The sequence below is a fragment of the Tiliqua scincoides genome, chromosome 2, assembly GCF_035046505.1.
Source record: "Tiliqua scincoides isolate rTilSci1 chromosome 2, rTilSci1.hap2, whole genome shotgun sequence".
NCBI lineage: Eukaryota > Metazoa > Chordata > Lepidosauria > Squamata > Scincidae > Tiliqua > Tiliqua scincoides.
This window is the reverse complement of record NC_089822.1, coordinates 167,404,323-167,425,142: the sequence shown is the minus strand read 5'-3', so window position 1 is coordinate 167,425,142 and position 20,820 is coordinate 167,404,323. Positions and strand designations below refer to the sequence as shown.

Below are 20,820 nucleotides of genomic sequence, written 5' to 3'. Positions count from 1 at the left end.
AGAGGAAGGATCAAAACCAGGGAGAACTGTGATGTCTTGGTCAGCATGAAAAGTCTGTAAGAGACCACCCCCAGGATGCTTGAGTGATGTGGTGAACACTGAAGCAAACCAGCAGGCACAGTGAAATGGTTCTTCATGTCAAAATCTTCCCAGGCCCCATCGCACATCTGCCACAGATGCTGCTGAGCACATAAGGAAAGAAAGGCAAGCAGCTAGCCCAATAGCGACACTACTTTGCTTTTGTGGAGCATGTGTTCAAAGTGTTCACTAACTAATGCCTCAGGAACCCTGACAGCTGCAGAGGGACAAGAGCCTGTACCCAGTTGTGGGGATGACTTGACCACTGCAGAACTCTCTTGCTGACTATGCTAGTAAAGGGGGTTACAGACTCCAGGGAAGACTAGGCTCAAATGGGTGTTTTTTAAGTTGCTTAAAAACAAAACAAAACTGGGTTGGTCTTTCTAGCACATTCTGAAGAAAGAGTACAGAAGAACAAGCTCATACTGACCCTAAAAAATGGCTGCTTCTTCACATCTTCAGCATCACGCTCACTGGAACCCAGGCGCCGGTCTGGATTTCGCCGCAAAAGCTGTGTGAAATTAAATCATCAGTATCAGGTTACCACATAGGCAAGAAAGTCTTTCTTTGATCTATTCCCACCTACTGGCTCCTCTTCAAGTTGGACCGGAGGGGCAGAGAGAAAACAGAGGCATCTGCTCTACCTGGGTCATTCTCTGTCCCTTCCTGCATCATTCAGGCTTGAAACAGTACACAGAAGAGCTGCAACAAAATACCTGGTCATTGTGCTCAAGACCGCAAACACTCCTCCTGTTCACAACAGTCTAAATTTCCTTAGGAAGAATTCCCTCTCGTATTTTAGCTCTGGCAAACCTCTAGCCCAAGCAAAAGAACACCCAGACTCACCCGGCGCATGATACCAATGGCCTCTGTGGAAAGGAAGCGGGGGTAGCGCACCTCATCATTCACAATGCTATCAAACACTTCCTCTTCATCATCTCCAGGGAAAGGGGACTACAAAAAAAAAAAATTGGGGCATGGTTAGCTGAGAGGGGTATAGTTTAATAGGGTGCAATCCTACATACACATATTAGACTGTAAGCACCACTGATCACAGTGGGATTTCCATCTGAGCAAATATGCATAGGATGGGAGCAGACAGCAAGGCAAGAACTAAAAATATTATTAATTATTATTAACAGTATTTATATAAGATCATATTGCATTATGATCTTCATCAGAATCAATTTCATTCACCTGAAACAATCCTGCACTGTTCACATTATTCACATTTATTATTCCATACATCCCTGAACCTAGATTCTTATGTAGAACAAGCCCCATTCAATAGTCCTTCAAATGCCCAAGGGCTGCTTGCTTCAAATAAAACTGTACACATGTGAGCACACACAATCTCACATTCACACCTACCCCTCTGTCTCATTAATGTGCAACAATGCAACAAATCCTAAAATCTTAAGGGGAAACTACACATTACAACAAATATGTAACATGACCCCTTTTCCTTTGTTCTTTTCTTCAATAGCATATAAGAGGGAGCCCAAAACAGGACAAAAACCACAGTGGGGACAGGATTTAGCTCTTAGCTCCCACCATGTCAATCTCCTTTCCCCAATGCACTAACAGGAGGGCATTTTTTCCAATAAAAATAGCAAGGGGGGGAATACGAGGATAGGAATTGTGGCAGAGTTAAAGCCCTCCCCCTTCCCCATCATGCTTTTGTCCCACTTCAGGCCATCTCCAATGTGCTATTTAGAAAACCAAACAAAGACTAAAACCACCATGTTATGCATTTGTAACATTTAGTTCGATAGTTGTGTGCATACATATGCACACACCATTTTCCTTGGTTATATAGAAAGTACTCACCTCCCCCACAAGCATCTCATAGATAAGTACACCCAAGCCCCACCAGTCCACTGCTCGTGTGTATGATGTGTCTGTCAGCACCTCGGGTGCCAGAAACTCTGGTGTTCCACAGAATGTGCTGGTACGGTCAGCATAGCCCATCCCTGGCAGCACAGAAGAAAGCCGTTATTAAAATCACTCCCTCACCAACAGTTTCTTCTAATGGCCTGGAGTAGAAAAGCAGCTAGAAATCTTTGGAGAAGGAACAGCAGAAAGGAATTCTCCATTCAGGTGTCATTGCTGACCTTAATGCATCTGTAAACCAGGAAGCAGTACTATATTTCAGTAACAGGGAACTGGGCAGGGCATCACAGTAAAACAGAATCCCAGTTCCACCCCATGTTCTGTCTCTCCTACTCTGCCTTCTTAGGGTAGCTACAGATCAGTTTTCTAGTCTGGTATCACTTCCACAAGACTGAATTATGAGACAGTCACCTTCCTTGCAGAGGCCAAAATCTGCAATCTTCACAAAACCTTCTGTGTCGAGCAATAAGTTATCCAGCTTCAGATCCCTGTGGAATAAGAGAAATTGAGACAGAAAGAACCATGATAATCTGCTAAAAAGAGGCTTAAGGTAATTCCATATCCTGAGCAGGTTTTGTGGCAGCTTATAGAGAAATTACAATTATTCTGATAGTCCTGGTTAAGAAAGATAGGGCATATTTATTATTAAAAGTTTATTCCCCAGCTTTCTTGCAAAAAGGAAGTTCACAACAGCAGGGATGAACACCACTTGCCCTGCTAAGTCTTTGCAAAACTAACTCTTTGAAAAAGAGCAAGGAAACAGTGAAGAGCAATAAGAAGTGGAATAATTGTGGAAGGAAAAAAATTACTAGGATGGCAGCTCACAAGATTTCTCTTACCTGTATACAATTTTGTGGTCATGAAGAAACTGCAACCCCAGGACAACACAAGCAGCATAAAATCTGCAGAGGATAACACACAGAGAGAACACTGCAACATCAGACACTGTTCAGCTCTACTCATCAATGCCTCAGGAAGGCAGCAATGACTAGGGTATAAAGGTTCCAGGAAGCTGGAATCTGAAAGGGTAGAATGGCATAATGGGGAAAGTAAAAAGGACTGGAAGCCCCCAAGTCTGTTCTCAGTGTGCCAAAAGAGTGACACCTAATGGCACCAGGTCAAATGCTTTTGGGAAAGTTCTATACCCATTTCCTTATTTTGTTCTATAGAGTGTACCTCCCACCTAGCCTGGCACTTACGTGGCACGTGGTTCTGTGAATACATCCGTGTGGATGTGCATCATGAGGTCTCCACCTGCTGTGTATTCCATGACAAAACAAACATGCTGGGGAGTCTGGAAACAGGCAAAGAGGTTCACTAGGAAGGGATGCCGCGTACGGGTCACAATCTCAAAGATCCGCTTCTCACACATCAGACTAGTAGGAAGAGAGGAAGAATGTGTCAGGATGGAAGCAGCAATTTGCGGACAGGCACTCAGTTGCTCTTGATATTGACTATCATCTTCATATGACCTGCTGAACTGCAACTGGGCATACCTTCTCATTCTCACACACTCTCTCAGCCAAAACAACATGACAAAGCCCAGTATGCAGATGCTAATTGGGGAGTTTTTCCTAACTTAGCAATACTATGGTACTGGAGATATCAAATTAAAAAAGGGATGCTATAGCACATCTTCAACCATCCTAGCATCATAACTTTCCCCAGCTACTAAGACAGACCCACCTTTCCACCTCATCTCTTGCAACAATGTCACCCTTCTTCAAAGCTTTGATAGCAAATAGCTCTCCTGACCGGTGTAACTCAGATAACAGCACCTATACCAAAGAGGGGAAGAGCGAAGACACCACCATTAAGCTACTGGTAGCCATTCTTCAGTTTGTAAGTTTGGGGAAAATTAGAAGTATTCCTCAAAGGATGTCTGAATTACTGAGGAAGAGGAATAGCAAGCTAGAACACCTCAGGTAGACATGCAATACTTACTTTGCCAAAATGACCACGACCCAGAACAGCTACAAACCGAAAATCATCCATAGTGAGAGGTTTTTTCCTTAAATGGCTGTGACAGATAAAAACAGCAAGTCAGAGATGGCAGGAGGAAATAATTATCATTCACATCAGTCACATTACTTTGTTCCTATTGATCCTAATCTAATGGGAGAATTTTTTTTTAAATACACTTTCCAAACAGGTACTGAAACTGTCTGATATGTTACTCTTTATAGAGGAATGGTAAGACAAAGAATCCCCATGCAATCCTAATAGAAGAAACTATTCTAGGTGAGTAGAAAGGAGATAGTTGGCTGCAAGGTCACCATCATTCAACCAGCTCAACTTAACAAGCATGTGCAGGGTATGTGTGTTTGGGGGGGGGAGGGGGGGCAAACAAAGACAGCCAGGAAAAATCTGAAGACAAGCCAAATGACAAGGAACTTCTTATACTTTGAGTCTCAAAACTCATAAGCTTCAGGTCCCATGAAAATCCAATCTTCAGACTATGAACAAACATCATGGAAGGGGCAGGAGAAAGCTGCATCATTTGTCATCAGTGGTGTCAAAGGAGCTATTCAAGAATATTTGACATTTGAGCATAATATATTTGGAGTGCTATCACCAATACTGTATTATGGAAGTTATCTTGCAAAATTGATACTTGAGAATTCGACAAACAGCAGATGAGGAGTCACAACTATGTAACTTTTACAGCACAGAGTGATTTTCTGGAAAGGCCTTAAGAGATGAGATATTTAGTTCGGGAAAATTACTGCATTCAATTCAGTAGAACTTCCAAATTTATTAATCTTAAGGTCTTCTGGTCTGATGCATTGAGGGGAAGAATGAAGAAATCTCAGCAGACCACAGCTTCAGATAAAAGTAGTAGGGCTAGACAATACTCCAAATTTATTATGTTCAAATGTAAGAAACATCTAGCAGCTAGTACCTTTGACACTACTGATGGCACAGCAAGAAAGCAAACTATTTGAATGCAGGTGTGCATATGTCTTTACATGGACTTGTCTCCTACCTGTGAAAGGTACCATCAGACCCCCTAGCCTCACCCCCTGGGCTCATCTCTTCATGCAGTGGAGTCTCATTGTCGACTCGTGAGGTCTGCAGAAACAAATCAGACACTTGTGTGCTACAGCTCAAAGCAACTTACTGCTGTATATGGCCCAGAAGAGATGGATCAATTCCAAGACTGCCAAATCAAATAAGGGGAAGACAGAAAATACTTACTACTAAGACCTTCCCAGGGAGCTCGCTGTCATCTGGGTCCACCTGTTCCATTTGCCCTCTGTCTCCTTCCAAATTCAGCTTCTCAATGGCAATGTCCCTAGACAGGTAAAAAGGTCAAATCTAGAGAATCCCAGGCAAAATCACTGAAGGGGTTGCAACCTGGTGGCAAGCTGTAGCTATGGCAGGAAGTGCCCAGGTCCTTATCACCAGAACATGAGGGCAGATCACACAAAGATCTGTGACAGCTTTTTCACCTGGACCCTTGAGGGGAACCATAAAGAGACCTAGGAATCTACACAGCTATGACTGGACAATGACTTAGATAAAGTACAGTCTTAGCTTTCTAAGCTTTCATTAAAAACAAAAGAAACTGGTTTCTAACTTTTCAAAACTTTAGATGGGCCTGTTATGGTGATGAGTAAAAATAGAGACAATTTCTGCTACAGACTTATAAATCTTAGGAAGCTTTGAATAGGACTGCTACTGTTCAGAGAATGAGGTATCTGCACTCAACTTTGTGTCCTCAGATGATATTGCTCCTAAAATCTAAGCTAACTTTCATTAGACTGACAACAAAGAGAACAGCTGCAACAATAAATATGAGACCTTGGATTTTCTTGTTACAGAAGTTGAAATTGTTATGGTACCAAGTTGTCTACCCACATAAGGAGAGTGGATACTTACCCAGAATTCAGGCTGTGTCTATTTTCTGAGCCAGATGTTGGGGTCATTTGTGTTGAGGGACTATAGGTTCCGGTGGTGTTGGCAGTGGGAATAATACGTCGCAAAAGCCGCACCCACGTGGCAACGTCAATGTTCATCTGGCGGGCATTCAGGAAAGTCTTCCCTAGAAAGCAGAGGCAGAAGGAGGAGAGTGGATGAGCATGAGCACTTGTTCCTGATTCAGTACTCCATTCACTCACAAGAATCAGAAGCCCTGAGTTAAGAGGCAACAACTGGAACACACAAGACACACCCATCAGTAGCAAAGGTAAGTTCTCAGATCAGTCTCTATTGATGCAAATGTATAGCAACATATTCATGATAGGCTTCTCTCCTGAAATATCCCAGACTTATACCTACCCTGCTCTATACAACATTCATAAGACAGTTAGCTGCTGTGCTACATTAACTCTCAGATAACAGACTTAGCTATGAAATCCCCAGTTCATATCACCTCAGCTATAAACACACTACATGGCCTTGAGTAAGTCACTATTCTCTTAGCTCTGCAACAAGTCATCAGGGATCACTGCCACCATTATCTTATCTTTCAGATTTGTAGTAAGAATTACTGAGATAATGTATTTAAGCACTTCTGAACACTTGAGAGATGCTATACAAATGAGTCATTCTATTCATCTCTTCCCTTAGGCCATGTCCACCATTAATAAGAAAACAGAGCCATTATATAAACATACTAGAGATAATGGTCAATGTGAAGTCAATGTCAATGGTCAATTACAAAGTCAATGTGAATGAATTATGGAAGATTTAAATTCAGTTAAACTGAGACAACTGCAAGATTGAATTGCACCGGGGATGGTGGAAGGGTTCCAATCCCGCTTTCTGATTTTAACTGAGCAGGAAAGCTCTTCTCAGACAATTCACTCTTTTGATTCATTCACTACCGCACTCCATCTATTTCTAAGAATAATTTGATAATTCACACTTAACAATATAATAATAATCCGCTTCTCCCAACACCTCAACAAAATCCTGGCCACACACATTTCTTGCTGAATGTGATACTAGAATCTGCATTATAGCCCCATAGCTCTAAAGCTCATTTCTTTATCACAAGTTAACCTGCTGGCAGGAACATATGACACATTCAATCTGATTTTTCAACACTGAGCATTAAGAAGTACACCCAAATAGACCAGATAAGGGGATGAGCATGTAGGTATTCCTTACCTTGTTGCTTGGAAAATATCTTCTTCTGTCGCTGGAGCTTAGGTATACGCTCAATGACAGGATTGAAGAAGGTAACCTGCAGTAAGGGAGTACAGCCAGCTAGGCAATCTTAAATTCATACTAGGTAACATCTCTCAACACACATTACTACTATAACAGAAAAGTCAAGGCTATTGGGCAGGTTATAGAGTGGACCCAGACAATGCAGCAACTTGTAGAATCTGCAACTGAAAATGTATTAAAATGGACATGCTTCTAACCATGTTCAACATAAAGGAGATACCTTCTTTATCGGTTTGCATGCAAGGAGCTTCAAGCTCACAGCTCTCCTGGCTTCCTAAAATGTGAGTCAAGGAACCTTCAGGTTTATGACCTATCACCTACTGCATCAGGGACTTCCCTAAACAGAGAAATTACCTATTTTGCTTGAGAATGCTGGGTTCACTAGCAGACCTATATACAACTTCTTCCAGAGTGATAAATGGTTGTTTTATCCAGTTAAAAACACACCACAACATAAACTGCAATGTTTTGACTTCAATTCTCATTTGACTCCCTGGGGTAGCATCCCAAGGTCTGTTACCCATAAACAAATAGAAAGGCTCATAACATGAACTCCTTGTGGAAGCCAGCTATTCCACAGCAATTTACCACTGTTAAAGAATAAAAATCTGTCTAGCAATTGTCCCCGAAGCAAATACTCTGTATTTTGGCACCCAGTTGTAAGAGTCATAAAGCCATTTGAGACTTCTTTCCCTCCAGTAACAGGTACACAATTGTTAGCTGTGTGAATTCAGATGGGTTTTCAAGGTAGCACTTTTGTTGTAGGGAAATTGCACTTTCCCAGTACTCAGACTAGGAAAAAAGGTCATGTTTTATGGCTAGGAAAAATTAACATTAAAAGATATATAGGCAATAATAGGGTTTTCCAGACAATTGAACATTTTAGAGTAATATTTATGATGGTTCCAATTCTGCTCAAGCTATGAAATGTTCAATTTCCATAAAATAAATTGGCTGCTGGAAACAGTCATACCTGTGTTCACTTAAAAAAAAAAAATTTAAAGGAGATAGAATCCAGCACAGATTTTTTGTTTTAACCACTAAAAAGCAAGGGTAATCAAAAAGTGGGATTCTGCTGCTTATACATGAGAAAGCATCTATTCTTGTACTCACAAAAATGTTCACTGTACCCATCTCATACATTTAGCTTCAGATAAGAATAGTCATCTACTGTACCTCTCACATTCCATGACCATTTGAGCCCTACATTTACAGGTCTGAGTCCACCATTAAAAGTTCCAACAAGAAGCCATTGTCCTTATTGAACCATTATTAATATACTCAGCATAGCCAGGAAGATCAACTTATTTATTAATGCTGTTGTGAATTGCCACCGAGCTTTACATAATAATGGCCACTGACTATACCTCTTCCATCATGCAGAGCTGTGACCCAACCTTTTATTTTTCTGCTGGCTGAGGATTTCACTTTATGCATCTGATGAAGCAAACCATAGTTCCCATAAGAATATGCCGAGATAAATTGGTTACAGTGCATTCCTGCACATTTCTACTCAAACGTGTCTCACTGATGGAACATAAGGTAAGTGTGCACAGGATTGCAGCGTTACAGCCCAATCCTAGGGGCTCTTTATGCCGCCAGAGTAAGTGTTCTGGTGGGATAAACAGCTTTATGGTTTTTATTTCAAATACAACAACGCTGAAGAATGTGGACTGGCCTCCACCATGAATGGTGAGCAGCTGGGTCTGTGCAATGACGGGACACAGGATACCTGCTGCCGCTGATAAGATAGCTGGGAGGGGGGGGAAGTGTGGGAGTGGGTGGAAGAGGAAAGCAATGGGTGGATTGGGCCTGGGAAGGAGGTGGGTTCAGCAGCAGCGCCCGCTGAATTAGGCCCAGCGCCCCCCTTCCTGGGCCAAATCTGCCTTCACTGATCAACATGGACTTGTGCCATCATATTGCTGGTGAAGGTCTAAGTTGACCAATGGCAGTTGACAAATGTTCCCTTCCCCTAAGGAGGCTTCCAGATGTCAAAACTCCCCCACAGGATACAGCAGATGCCATGTTGACACTTCTGTATCACTGTGCAAGGAGTTAGGTAGGCTTTGGCTGCCAGTCTTTAAGGAGGCACAGGAATGTCTGTCATTTTTGCTGCAACAGATTAACCCATTTCTGCCCAGCCCACAGGTGTACATGTTTGATCCCTGTTGCGCATATGCAACCTTGGGCAGAAATGGCTTAACACAGCTACTTCCTAAATGAATTTTAGGAGTCATAAGCAATGTGCTTTATTGCTTTCAAACATTCTTAAAGATGGAGATGGGGCAGCTGTGTCACTTCTCACCAGCGACACCACAGTCTCCATACTTTCCAATGGACAACAGAGAGATCTGTGCAAGCACATTTGAAACACTCATTACTGCAGCATGGGATGGTGGAGGAAGAACATTTTTTTTTGCTGAGCAATATTGCATTTAAGTTGTCCTATTACCAGTCAATTTAGTTTTGCATTTTAGTTCCTTTTGACTTACATTTATAACCAATATATTTTACTCTATTTGTTTTAAATTTTCAGTCCAACACCATTCATAATTTGAAGAGTTTATCAGAGGTCTCCAAGTGCTTGCCTCCAAGTGCTCCGTGCAAAGCGCCTGGCGGCAGAGAGATAGGTCAGGGCGTGAGGGGAGGTAGGGAGGAGGTGCTCTGGGGCAGGAGAAGGCGTGGCTGGGTGAGGGAGCAGAGCAGGATGGGCCATTGAGTAGTCCCATTGTGGGGCTACTGCCATTACTCGGAGGAAGGGGGCGAATGCCCGCTTCTCCCAAGGAGCCTAGTGGTTGCTGGTGCACACAGGATACCGCAGCAGCCATTTTTGGCACCGCAGAAGCCCCCCCTCCCCAGTACAAGAAAGTAAGTTGCTAAATTGCTTCTCTCTCACCTTGGAAAAGGACATTTTTTTAACTTTCCATTCTTAAAGTGAGGGGCAAAACAGATTGCAAGGGGAGAAGGAAATTAAAAAACATAATTCATGAATTTTACATGGCAGATCTGAAGATGCCATAACCAGCTGCACTTTTATGGTACTACTTTGTGGTATCCCCTACATTTATTGTTAGTATGTGAACATAACTGATGAGTGAATATAACTGGAAGCCAATATTTTGTCCTTTTGTCTATGTCAGGGTTTCTCAAACTGCGCATTGCAACCTACTTGGTAAATTGCAACCTGATTTATGGGTCACGGAGCTGAAACTGACAAGATGATAAATGAGAAGGAAAATGCATGAAGCCCTATGTAAAGTTAAACTGAGCCACATTGTGTTTACTTATGAGTAGGCGAACATGCCTTGGTTCATTGCAAAGGGCAGGCCAAGTGAATCCAATGACACCAGAATGGTCCTAATCTGATGAACGCAGCCCTCAAAAAACACCCAAGGAAGCAGTCCCTCCTTCCAGGTTGACAATTGAGAGATATGGAAAGTGAAACTAAGCTACATAGTTGTGTTTACTCATGAGTATGCAAACATGCCTTGGCTTGTGTTGAAGGTCAAGCAAAGAGGAATGCAAGACCACCATACATACGTAAGACCTTTATTGGCATAGAGCAAGCCACCAGAATGGTTCCAATCTGATGAAAGTGTAGATCAACAAACGCTACAGAAGGCAGCAGGCCTCCCACAAAGGGATAAAAAAAGAGACTTGAGCTGGTAAGGTGATTTTTCTTTCTTTTTGGACTTGTAAAGTTTCTCATTTTAAACGGTGGGGTCTGGTGCTAATAGGTTTGGGAACCACTGCTTTTCTGGAAAGGGTTGCTGCCTTTTCCAGACCTCTCCCCCCCCCCACCCCCGGGAAGCCTCATTTCCACTCCTAATCACTCTGGGGTTTTAATGCTGTTTAGAGGGAAGTCTGGAATCTCAAATCTAGCCCAAAACAAACAAACAAAAATGCTGGAATTAAAACTGATTTCATTCCAAATCACACTGAACAGGTTTAAATATAAGTACTTTGAATTGGGCACCAGGTAGAGCTGGCAATCTTACCAATTTGAGGTTATTGCAGGCAGGCTACAGAGAGATTTCACTTGGTGGAACAGGGCTGGCTTCCCCATCTCATCTCCCCTTTTTTAATTATTTGTTTTACTTTATTTTAATTTGCTTGACATCACTTACAGTGGGTCCAGGACAGATTGTCATTCTAAAAAGTGGGTCCTGTGCTAAACAGTTTGAGAACTGGTCTATATGGTAAAGATTTGGAAAAAACTCTGAAGGCAAAGCCCAATTTACATCTGTGTGAATGGATGTTCTACCTTTCAATAATCAAGCAATTATTTCATGTTTTGACATTTTATATAATTCCTATGAGCTCCTTCACATTCAACTATGATATCTGACTGACTTTCCAGATGTCTAGACTAACAACTTCTTCACTCCCAGGTAATTGATCCCAATTCTGCTCAGCTGAGGTTGAATACTCCCCCCCCCATTTTACCTCTGCCAAAAGGGTGCCTTGCGGCTCCAACTCCAAGTGGATTTCATGGCGTTGGTTGTCAAGGAAATCCTCCAGTTTGAGGTATTTCAGGGCACAGAGACTGCGATAATCACGCCAGTATACACCAATTTCCAACTCTCTTGCCTGGTGTAGACAGAGGGGGAAAATGATCCATCAGAAAAAGTCAACAGCAAGAGACACAGACTCAACATTGTATCCACAATTGTCATACCAAGGGCCAACTACAATCTTCACTGTCAATAGATCTTTGACCAATGTCTGCTACACAAAACCGCCAGGGCCATAGTTAGGGATACAGGTGGGGCCTTTTTATCTGCAGGTTTGGTCCTCTGTAGACTAGACCCGTGTATTTGATTATCCACAGATTTTGGTATCTGCTGGGGGTCTGGGAATGGAACCGCCGTGGGTAACGAGGGCCATCCTCTGCTGAGGATGAAGAGGCAAAATGCCATTTTGATTTGTGCTACATCTTTAGGGTATGCAGTTAGCTAACTCCTCTGTGGAATGAGTATAGTATCTCTAACAGATTGTTTTTTACTTCTCCAAAGACAGTAATGATTTTCCTTTGGAGTGATATTTCAGAAAAAACATCTCCAGCAAATAAGAAGAATAGTATAGGACTGTCCCTTCTTATTTCTTTCCCACAAGAATGCAAATGTGAAGACTTTTAACCATCACTGATTTTATGATTGCCCCTCACACCAACATCACAGAAAGGTGAAGATCTTTGCACATACCCTCTCCAGCTCCACTGTGAAGGTCTGGTTCCAGGCTTCTAGACCACTAGGCTTCCAGGCTGTCTGGCCTACAACTGCATTATCGAGTTTCAGTACAGCGCTCACCTCATCTACAAGAGCAAAAGGAACAAGAAGGAAGGTTGAGGACCAGCACGTAAGGATGTAACATAAGAAACCCCATTTGAGGATGACTGAACTGGAGATCATGAAGCACTATTTGTACCACCAGCTTTGTTCTTTCACTGCCCCTTCCCTCATGTTAGTGCCCCAAATCCCATAAGACTACTCACTGCTGACATCTTCAGATTTGATGGTGGTCCTGCCACTTACGCTACCAGTCCGGCTATACAGTCCTCGCCCGCTGCGGCTCATGAAGGAGGACCGTGCTTCACCAGGGCTGTTGCAAGGCAGGGAGACAGTGGAACCACGAGCACGTCCTGGGACAAATTCCAACAACCCACTGCAGCCCAACAACTGCACCTCCAGTGTTCCTGACAATAAGAGACAGGTAAGAATCTAAGGAGATCATCCAATATTCCCTGCTCCGGAGCATTTAGAACAAAACAGGCAGGCATCTCTTGAGCCTTGAATATGAGGAAAAGGGTATGGAATCAGGAGTCCCATAAACTCTGTTCTCAAGTGTGGGATGGAAACAGGTGTATGCGTCTAGAATTAGTTAGAAAATGGAAACAACTGCTAATTATGGGAATAGTAAGGAAGTTTAGAGAGTGGAAAGTACTGAACATTCTGGTGGACAATACTAAAAACCATGTGTGGAGGGGCTTGGGCAGGATTCCAAGTCAAACTAAGTCAATATGGAGTACAGTTTTACCTGTGAGTGGAGATGGCTTTGAGAGGGTGTTGTACTGGTTATGCTGGTAGGAAGTAGTATTGCGTGCACTGAAGGCAGGAGAGGAAGCCAGGATTAGCTCCTCCTTGATGATGCAGCCCTTTGGGTGATCCCCAGGCAGCTCAGCCAAGCGCTGTTCCAGAGAATGACGTAAAAGGTCCAACTTCTGACTTGACTCATTCAACTTGGTCTGCGCCTACAGCAAAGGCCAAGAAAATCAGATGAAACTATTCCATTGTGACTGAACACAGACACTTCCCACATCCATTTAGCTATGGGATTTGCACCACCAACATCATGGCCTTCTGGCCATATTAACCATGACATACAGACACCACACCTTTCTGCATGGATATTCAGTTTCAGACAAAGGATCCTTAGTTCTAATTCAACAGTCTTGTTAAAGATCCCAGGCCACATCTCAGTAGCAGAGAATGATTCTGGGAAACGCAAATGCAGACCTAAGTTCTATCATAATCAGCAGCCAGAAAGAGAAGCTACAGACTAAGGAACTACATAAACAGCAAAGAACAGCAAGTGAAGTTTTACAATTCTTGTCCCGCTTCTGCCAAATCGTGAATGTTTGAAAATTTGGATACAAGACATGACCACTGGGATGGGGGGGAGTTACTGTTGAATCCTATTCTTTAAGAGTTTTCTGTTTTCCCCTCTCTCTAGGAGAGTGTGAGAGCCACTAAGTGTTTGCTGCAGGCAGAGGGGGCGGGGGGGGGGGAAGGCAGAGATGTGATGCTCAGCATCACACCTTTGATCTGGGTGCAGGGGTGTGCTCCCACTCACCCCTGCCTGCAGGGAAGTGATTGCGATAATCTTCCGGAGGGCTCTGTGCTGCGTGGGGAGTCCTGCTGAGGCTGGCACCAGGCTCCCCCAATCCCTGGGAGGCAGGCAGGGGTGAGTGTAAGTGCACCCCTATGTCCAGATCAGAGGCACAATGCTAAGCATCGTGTTTCTACCTTCCTCTCACCCCTCCCCTTAAGCGAGAACTACCCAGGGCTCTCAGGCTGGGGCATTGCAACGCCCCAGTCTGAAAAGCACTGCCCTAGATAGTGAATGGCACAGGTGCAAGTGAATATCTGGAGGGGCAGGAGGAAGAAAAGCTAAGCTCATTTTGAACTTGTTAGCTGGGCATATTTCAAACACATTAAGTCTACTGTAGCTCTAGGAAAAGAAAGATGCTGTTTAATATTGGAGTTTTTCCAAGTTGTTCATTTTTCATACACAAATATTTTATATATACAGGGTGTCTAAATAAAAAGTAAACACATTTTAATGAGCTCTAATTCATACATATTTTATTGCAGAAAACTTGCAACATTCAAACATCTAAGGGAAGCAATTGAAGAGATGTGTGGAACCATCCTAGCATGCACATTGATGGATGACTGCAGATCCCATAATCAACTATGTCAGTGGAAGACAGGCCCAAGTGGGAAATGTTTTGAGCACCTGGTTTAATTAACTAATGGGCAGCCCAATCCTAACCTGCGCTGGAACAGGAAGGCCGGCTGGCCTGTATCCAGTGTAGGGTTAGAGATGGACCTGGTACAACTTGGAGAAAGGGAACTTATGTCCCTTACCCTGCCTGAGTAACGTGCCAGTCACCTAAGTGAGGCTACTCAGATCTGTACCAGCTAAACTGCTGGCACAGATCCAAGCAGCCTGGTATAAGGCTGGGCTGCTTGGGAGGGGGTTAGGATCTAGCCTGAGTGCTGGAGGTTGGTCCCAACCCTCTCCTTGGCTGGCCCACCAGCCTCCCTGAAATCCCCCTCCCCTGCCCTCTCCATACCCCCACAGCGGTGCAAACATACCTCTGCTGAGGTTGGATCCAGCACGGGGAGGCAGGCACATGTCCTTGCGCCAGCTCTCATGGTGGCTTTACAGTACATTCGCTACACCCGGAAGCCAGTGCAAGGGACTTGCACCAGCTTAAGCATAATTTAGGACTGTGCTCTAATTGGGTCAAACAACTGCTTCTGGGTATGTATATGTGAATTATAGCATAATAAATTGGATACTGCAGAGCAAGGGGTGTCAAAACAAATGGCCCGCAGAAGCTCTGGGTTCTTCCTGTACTGTCCTTCTGTTGAGCCTCAGAGGGAGAGACAGAAAGAGGCTCCAGAAGGCAAGGAATGCTACAGGAAAAGAGGCAGACCGAGGGGGGTCTGGGACAGCCCAGCTATCATATGGCTATCATATGGGCTGCCCTCTCAGTAGTGCTGCTTCTACCAAGGTGTCACTTTGCAGAGCACCTCTCAGCTACTGAGCTATGAAGTGACACCTCAGCAGAATCGGCGCTGCTGAAAGACAGCCCGTATGATAATTGGGCTCTCCTAGCATGATAACTGGGACGTCCCATGTCTTGAAAATATCAAGATTTGCACATTTGCTCCTCTGTCATTTGCAGCTGATGAGTTCCTATGTGAGAAAAAGTGCTTATTTCTGGCAATCATCTGTTTAATGATGTTACTTCCTGCTTAAGGATGTCACTTCCAGTCCTCAAAAGGAGCCATGAATGCTATTTGGCCCACTGTATGAAACAAGTATAGCCCGACTAAAGAGTGTGCGTACATTTTCTTGAGACACTTTATACAAAAATCATTTTTCTCTTGTGGAAACCCACGGATGAGGGAGGCACCCATTACCTCAGAGATGTTGTGGCGGTCCTGAATTTTGCTAGACCCTAGAAGGCGCAATACATTCTTGGCCCCCTCAGACACAGCATGCTCCACCCGGAAGTGATGTCGCAGCTCCTCAATCCTCAACTCTATGGCACTGAGGTCAGTGTTACCTGCAAGTAACATGAATGAAGTTAGACCTCAGCTGCTGTGCTCAGGGAAACAGCAGTAGTTGGTGCATGAGACGGTGGGGTTAGTTGTAGAGAGAACTCAGAACATCTATATACAAGCTCATTTCAGCACCGGTTGGAGGTGTGGTAAAGAGAAGTTCTTCAAATCCCTCCAGAGAGCATGTCCAGTTTCTGAAGGACATTTTGAGGGTTAGCAGATGGAGGCAGGGAAGTTGGCCTTTGCTGAATTACTGCCTGCCTGTACCAAAAGAGCCTGTGGGGCATAGGGGCAGTTGTCTTCATCCTCCTTCACCTTGCCCATCTTCCATATTCAGCTGCACCTCGTCAGCCTGCATAGCCTTGCGGATCTGCATACGGATTATATTGATCTTGGTCTTGCTGTCTTGTAGCATCTGCTGGGCTGTCTGCAGCAACTTCCGATCCTAGGCAACAGACCAGGTGGAGTGGGGATTAGCAGGGACCACAGAAGATAATTAGCTATTAAAATATAGCCAGAACAAGGACAGTACCTACTTAGAATGGCTCCAAGTGTATAATTCTCTAACCTAAATTAAACATACAAATGCAAATGTGTTTCTTTCCCAGACTTGATGTCCCATACGATTCCTCTGCACACATTACAGAGCTGAGATAACAGATTCCTCCTGTATTCTTTTACACTGTTCCTAATGGTTTTATTTAAAATGTTTTTTATCTTTTAATTTTTATTGTTGTGCACGACTTTGAGCATAGGAAAAGCAGTACAGAAATCTTCGAAATCAGTGTTTCTCAAACTTTGAGGGAGCTTTATTCCTTCAGTAAGTTCTTCCGGGAGAGAGGCTAGAGTAGTGACACAATCCCCAGGATTGTGTTGCTAAGGGGGATGAGGGGGGTGTTCTGCACTTGCTTTGAATGATGCAGGGCTGCTGGAGGCTGCAGGATGTGTGGGGAGCCCTGCATGGTCTCCGTGGCTTGTAACGTTCACTCAAAGCGGGAGCAAAGCACCTCCTTCAAAACGGAAGTGCTTTGCACCCACTTTTAGCGAACGTTCCCAGCCTCAGGGAGAGCTGCCAAGGGCTGCGCAGGGCTGCCCGCACCTCCTGCAGCCTCCAGCATATACATATATACATAGCACCCCCCTCACCCTCCCTCCCCTTCCCCCTCCCCTTAAAGGGACAGGAGAAGCATTACACAAACTGGTGGGTTGCAACCCACCAGTCTGAGAATCACTGTTCTAGATGAACAGAATAATTATGAAACTTTTTCATTATTAAAAATAACAATAAATTTGCCATTCCTACTTTGCTTGAAGCAAGAGAATACTAGGGATGAGAAGTCCAGTATATTTCCATTGCTGATTGCATTCTAATTAAAGATTTTCAGTTAGCAACTGAAGAGAAAGGCCCCTCTCCAATACCCAAATCCCTGTCATCTATCCAAGTAGATCATACTAAACTAGATGAGTCAATGATCTACTCAGTGCTGGGCAACTTCACTTCTGAATGAGGCATAGGTACACTACTTACATGTTGGTATATGGAGAACACACTTGCTTTGAGAACACAAAGGGGTTAGGCAAGTTTATAAAAGTGTTTAAAGGCATTTATTAAGTAGAGGGGAAAGGACAACAAAGAAGACAGCACTCTCACCTTAGCAGCTCCATTGGCATACATCTGGATCATGTTCTCTGCTCCTTGCTTTACCTTCAGCTCAATATTGAGCTGCTTCTCCAGCCCAGCAATGCGATTTTTGGTAGCTGTTGACCTGCTCAGGCTGCCTGGTGACTGTGGGGCATCTAGGAAGATAAGTAGCGGACATGTTAAATGCCAAGAAGGGACACAGTTCAGAGTATCCAAATACTGAAGTGATGGCAGGGAAAGATGTAATATACCTATGCTTTAGATGGAGGATTCCTTATGGGAGGAACCCATGAAAATAAAAAAAAGTACATAAAATAGCCTTCTCCCCATCCCAACTCCATTCCCCTTCTTAGAATTTACACCAGCACCACCATTCACTGGAAAGTATCATTGGCTTTCTGGACACCTTAGAGGGCTTCTGCCCATTGATAAGGAGACATCTTTATATTCATATCTAGGGAACAAATCTCAAAATCAAAATCTCAAAATCTCTTAAACTAGCTCCACTGGCTTCCTGTTTCCTGGAAGTATTCCAAGCACTAGAGTTGATCTGGAAAGCCCTATACAGCTTGGTCCAAGGTAGCTAAAGGACTACATTTTCCCTTTCTCTGCTTGTTAGTGAAAATCTTCGGAATCCCTTCTCCAGGTCTTCCCACCATTATTAATAAGGCATGTGGTGACTGGAAAATCAGTCTTTGCAAAGGTGACTCTGGAATGTTCTCCCCAAGCCTGCTTACCTGGCACCCAATTTAATGAGCTGCAGGTGCCAAGCTCAGATTTTGCTTGCTCAGGTTAATATATAAATGGCAATATTAAGAACCCATTCATAAAATAGCAAAAATGGCAGTAAAAAAAGCAAATAAAACCCCAAATCACCAGCAGCATTTGCTATTCATTAAAAAATGCTGCTGGTGATTTGGGGTTTTATTTGCTTTTTTTACTGCCATTTTTGCTATTTTATGAATGGGTTCTTAATATTGCCATTTATTTTGACAAGATGTGTTAGAAAACCTTTTGAATTATAAGATGACACATACATTTTTGAAAATAATTAGATATTTTAACCATTCCTCTACACAATAACCTTACATAGCTGCTGTCCACACTTATGGCAGTTGGAATTCATTAGCACACACAAGCATTCTTTCTAGACATAAAGGAATTATTATAACTGAAACGGGACAAGATATGAACTCTGAACTATGACAAATGGGAGATTAATGCTATATGCAAAATGCTAAATGTAAAATGTTAACAAAGGATGTTTATTCAACTCTAGTAAGATCTCTTATTATCTTTTTCATTCAAGAACACATTTCCACTGATGATTTCATTGAAAAACAACTGAGTTCAGTTTAACCAATATCTAGACTCTTTCTGGTCACAGGGAACATAATTTTATATATCGGATCTAGTATATCAGAATAGGATTTAATCTATGTAAGAGTCATATTCCAGCCACATGAGCAAATAATCTCTATTCTGTGTTGACCTCTGTTGTCTTAACAGCACCTACTGAAGGCATAGACTAGAGCAGTGGTTTGCACACATTTAGTACTGGGACCCACTTTTTAGAATGAGAATCTGTTAGGACCCACTGGAAGTGATATCATGACTGGAAGTGACATCAACAAGCAGGAAAATTTTTAACAATTGTAGGCTGCAATCCTACCCACACTTACCCAGGAGTAAGCCCCATTTACTATCATTGTTAAAAGCATATACATAGTAGCCTGTTAAAAGTATAGGTCTGTAACATTTTCCAAATGCAATCACATACCATTGTAAAATCAAATATATATACACACACACATCTATGTACACTAAAAATAAAATATTGAAATGAATGGGAACACAGCTGAAATTGGCTCGCAACCCACCTAGTGGGTCCCGACCCACAGTTTGAGAAACACTGGACTAGAGGCTTTCAAAGACTAGAAGCAATATGAAAACTCTGGACTCCAGGCTGACATCACAAGGGACTGGTTTTGGGCAATGGCAAGGCCATAACACTCCTGATTAGTGTGCTTTTCTTTCCTTTTTTAAGAGACAAAGAACTAACTATGAGCTTGGGAGCCTGTTCTTGAGAAAACTGTTACACTGCTTGGTATTCACTGCTGTGCAACACAGGGTAAAGCAAGCCAGCTGGAATGAATCCTTAAAGAAACAAAGCAGCTCAAATCTTTTAAGAAGCCAGTATACCACTGAATAAATCCTAGATTTCTGAAATGCCTGGTTAGAGAGAACACTTGTAGCATTGTCAGCAACAAATCACCATAATCTTTACACAAAATAGGAACTAGCAGCTGATACTGGATCAGACCAAGAGTCCATCTAGAACTCTATCCTACGGTCAGTCCTGGCTAGAATGGATGCTTTAGGCCAAGGAACAGCCACTTCCCAGAGGTGACATTTCCAAGCACAATGTTTGCAGTTCCTTGCCTGTGTCTACAGGGACTCGGAGCCTCAGGCCCCACTTTTTCATTACAGTGTGTGTGGTTCCCTCCTCATGAAGAGGAAATGGCCACACCCAGGTCCTGCACTCTTTCTAGCCCAGTTGTTTCTAATCAGACTCTCCCCTCCTCCCCCATTTTTCTGTCCTCTACATTAGTGTGTAGTCAGGTACAAGAGCAACCACTTCCTCTTTTGCAAAGTGACAGACTGATGCCTCTGCTTGTGGCGTAGTCCCAATTTTGTATAACGAGCTAGCTTGAATTGGAAGAGGTATCTTGACACCCCCTACAGATGTCACAAGCTGCAGAATTAGGGGTTAACCAAGGAAGATGGAAGTGCAACAGAGACAGGCCTGCACGTGTGCCCCACTGTGCTTTTGCTTTGCTCTGGTACAGTGGGTGGAGGGAGTTGTGTTCTTCTTGCTGATGCTGCTGACCCAGTGGTTAAATATCCACTAAGGCAGACCAGATGACGAGGTCTCTGCTCTGCCAGCAACTACACAACTAGAGACTGGCATGCCTGGTGTTCATTAGGAAGAAAGGGCTTGAATCAGGCCCTGCAGTTCTTCCTTAAGTGAAAGGTTTCACCTTTCAGATAATGATTTCAACAGACTAGGGCGGTGGTTCTCACACATTTAGCACAGGGACCCACTTTTTAGAATGAGAATCTGTCAGGACCCACCAGAAGTAATGTCATGACCAGAAGTGACATCATCAAGCA

General features: G+C 43.3%; 1 protein-coding gene across 2 annotated transcripts in view; it reads right to left on the bottom strand.

Annotated features, from left to right (window-relative positions):
• Positions 1-20,820, bottom strand: part of PKN1 (protein kinase N1) — an 83,769-nt gene that overhangs the window by 7,346 nt on the left and 55,603 nt on the right. For both annotated transcript variants that reach the window (XM_066613583.1, XM_066613582.1), the window contains exons 3-21: positions 17,656-17,801; positions 16,320-16,449; positions 15,864-16,009; positions 13,186-13,399; positions 12,644-12,844; positions 12,354-12,463; positions 11,596-11,739; positions 7,087-7,162; positions 5,854-6,016; positions 5,170-5,266; positions 4,958-5,043; positions 3,916-3,991; positions 3,658-3,749; positions 3,171-3,347; positions 2,811-2,873; positions 2,383-2,459; positions 1,909-2,051; positions 925-1,032; positions 509-589 (exon numbers count right to left, since the gene is read on the bottom strand). In XM_066613583.1, the coding sequence (XP_066469680.1) occupies positions 509-589; positions 925-1,032; positions 1,909-2,051; positions 2,383-2,459; positions 2,811-2,873; positions 3,171-3,347; positions 3,658-3,749; positions 3,916-3,991; positions 4,958-5,043; positions 5,170-5,266; positions 5,854-6,016; positions 7,087-7,162; positions 11,596-11,739; positions 12,354-12,463; positions 12,644-12,844; positions 13,186-13,399; positions 15,864-16,009; positions 16,320-16,449; positions 17,656-17,801 (2,330 nt within the window). The remainder of the gene's footprint in view (positions 1-508; positions 590-924; positions 1,033-1,908; positions 2,052-2,382; positions 2,460-2,810; positions 2,874-3,170; positions 3,348-3,657; positions 3,750-3,915; positions 3,992-4,957; positions 5,044-5,169; positions 5,267-5,853; positions 6,017-7,086; positions 7,163-11,595; positions 11,740-12,353; positions 12,464-12,643; positions 12,845-13,185; positions 13,400-15,863; positions 16,010-16,319; positions 16,450-17,655; positions 17,802-20,820) is intronic.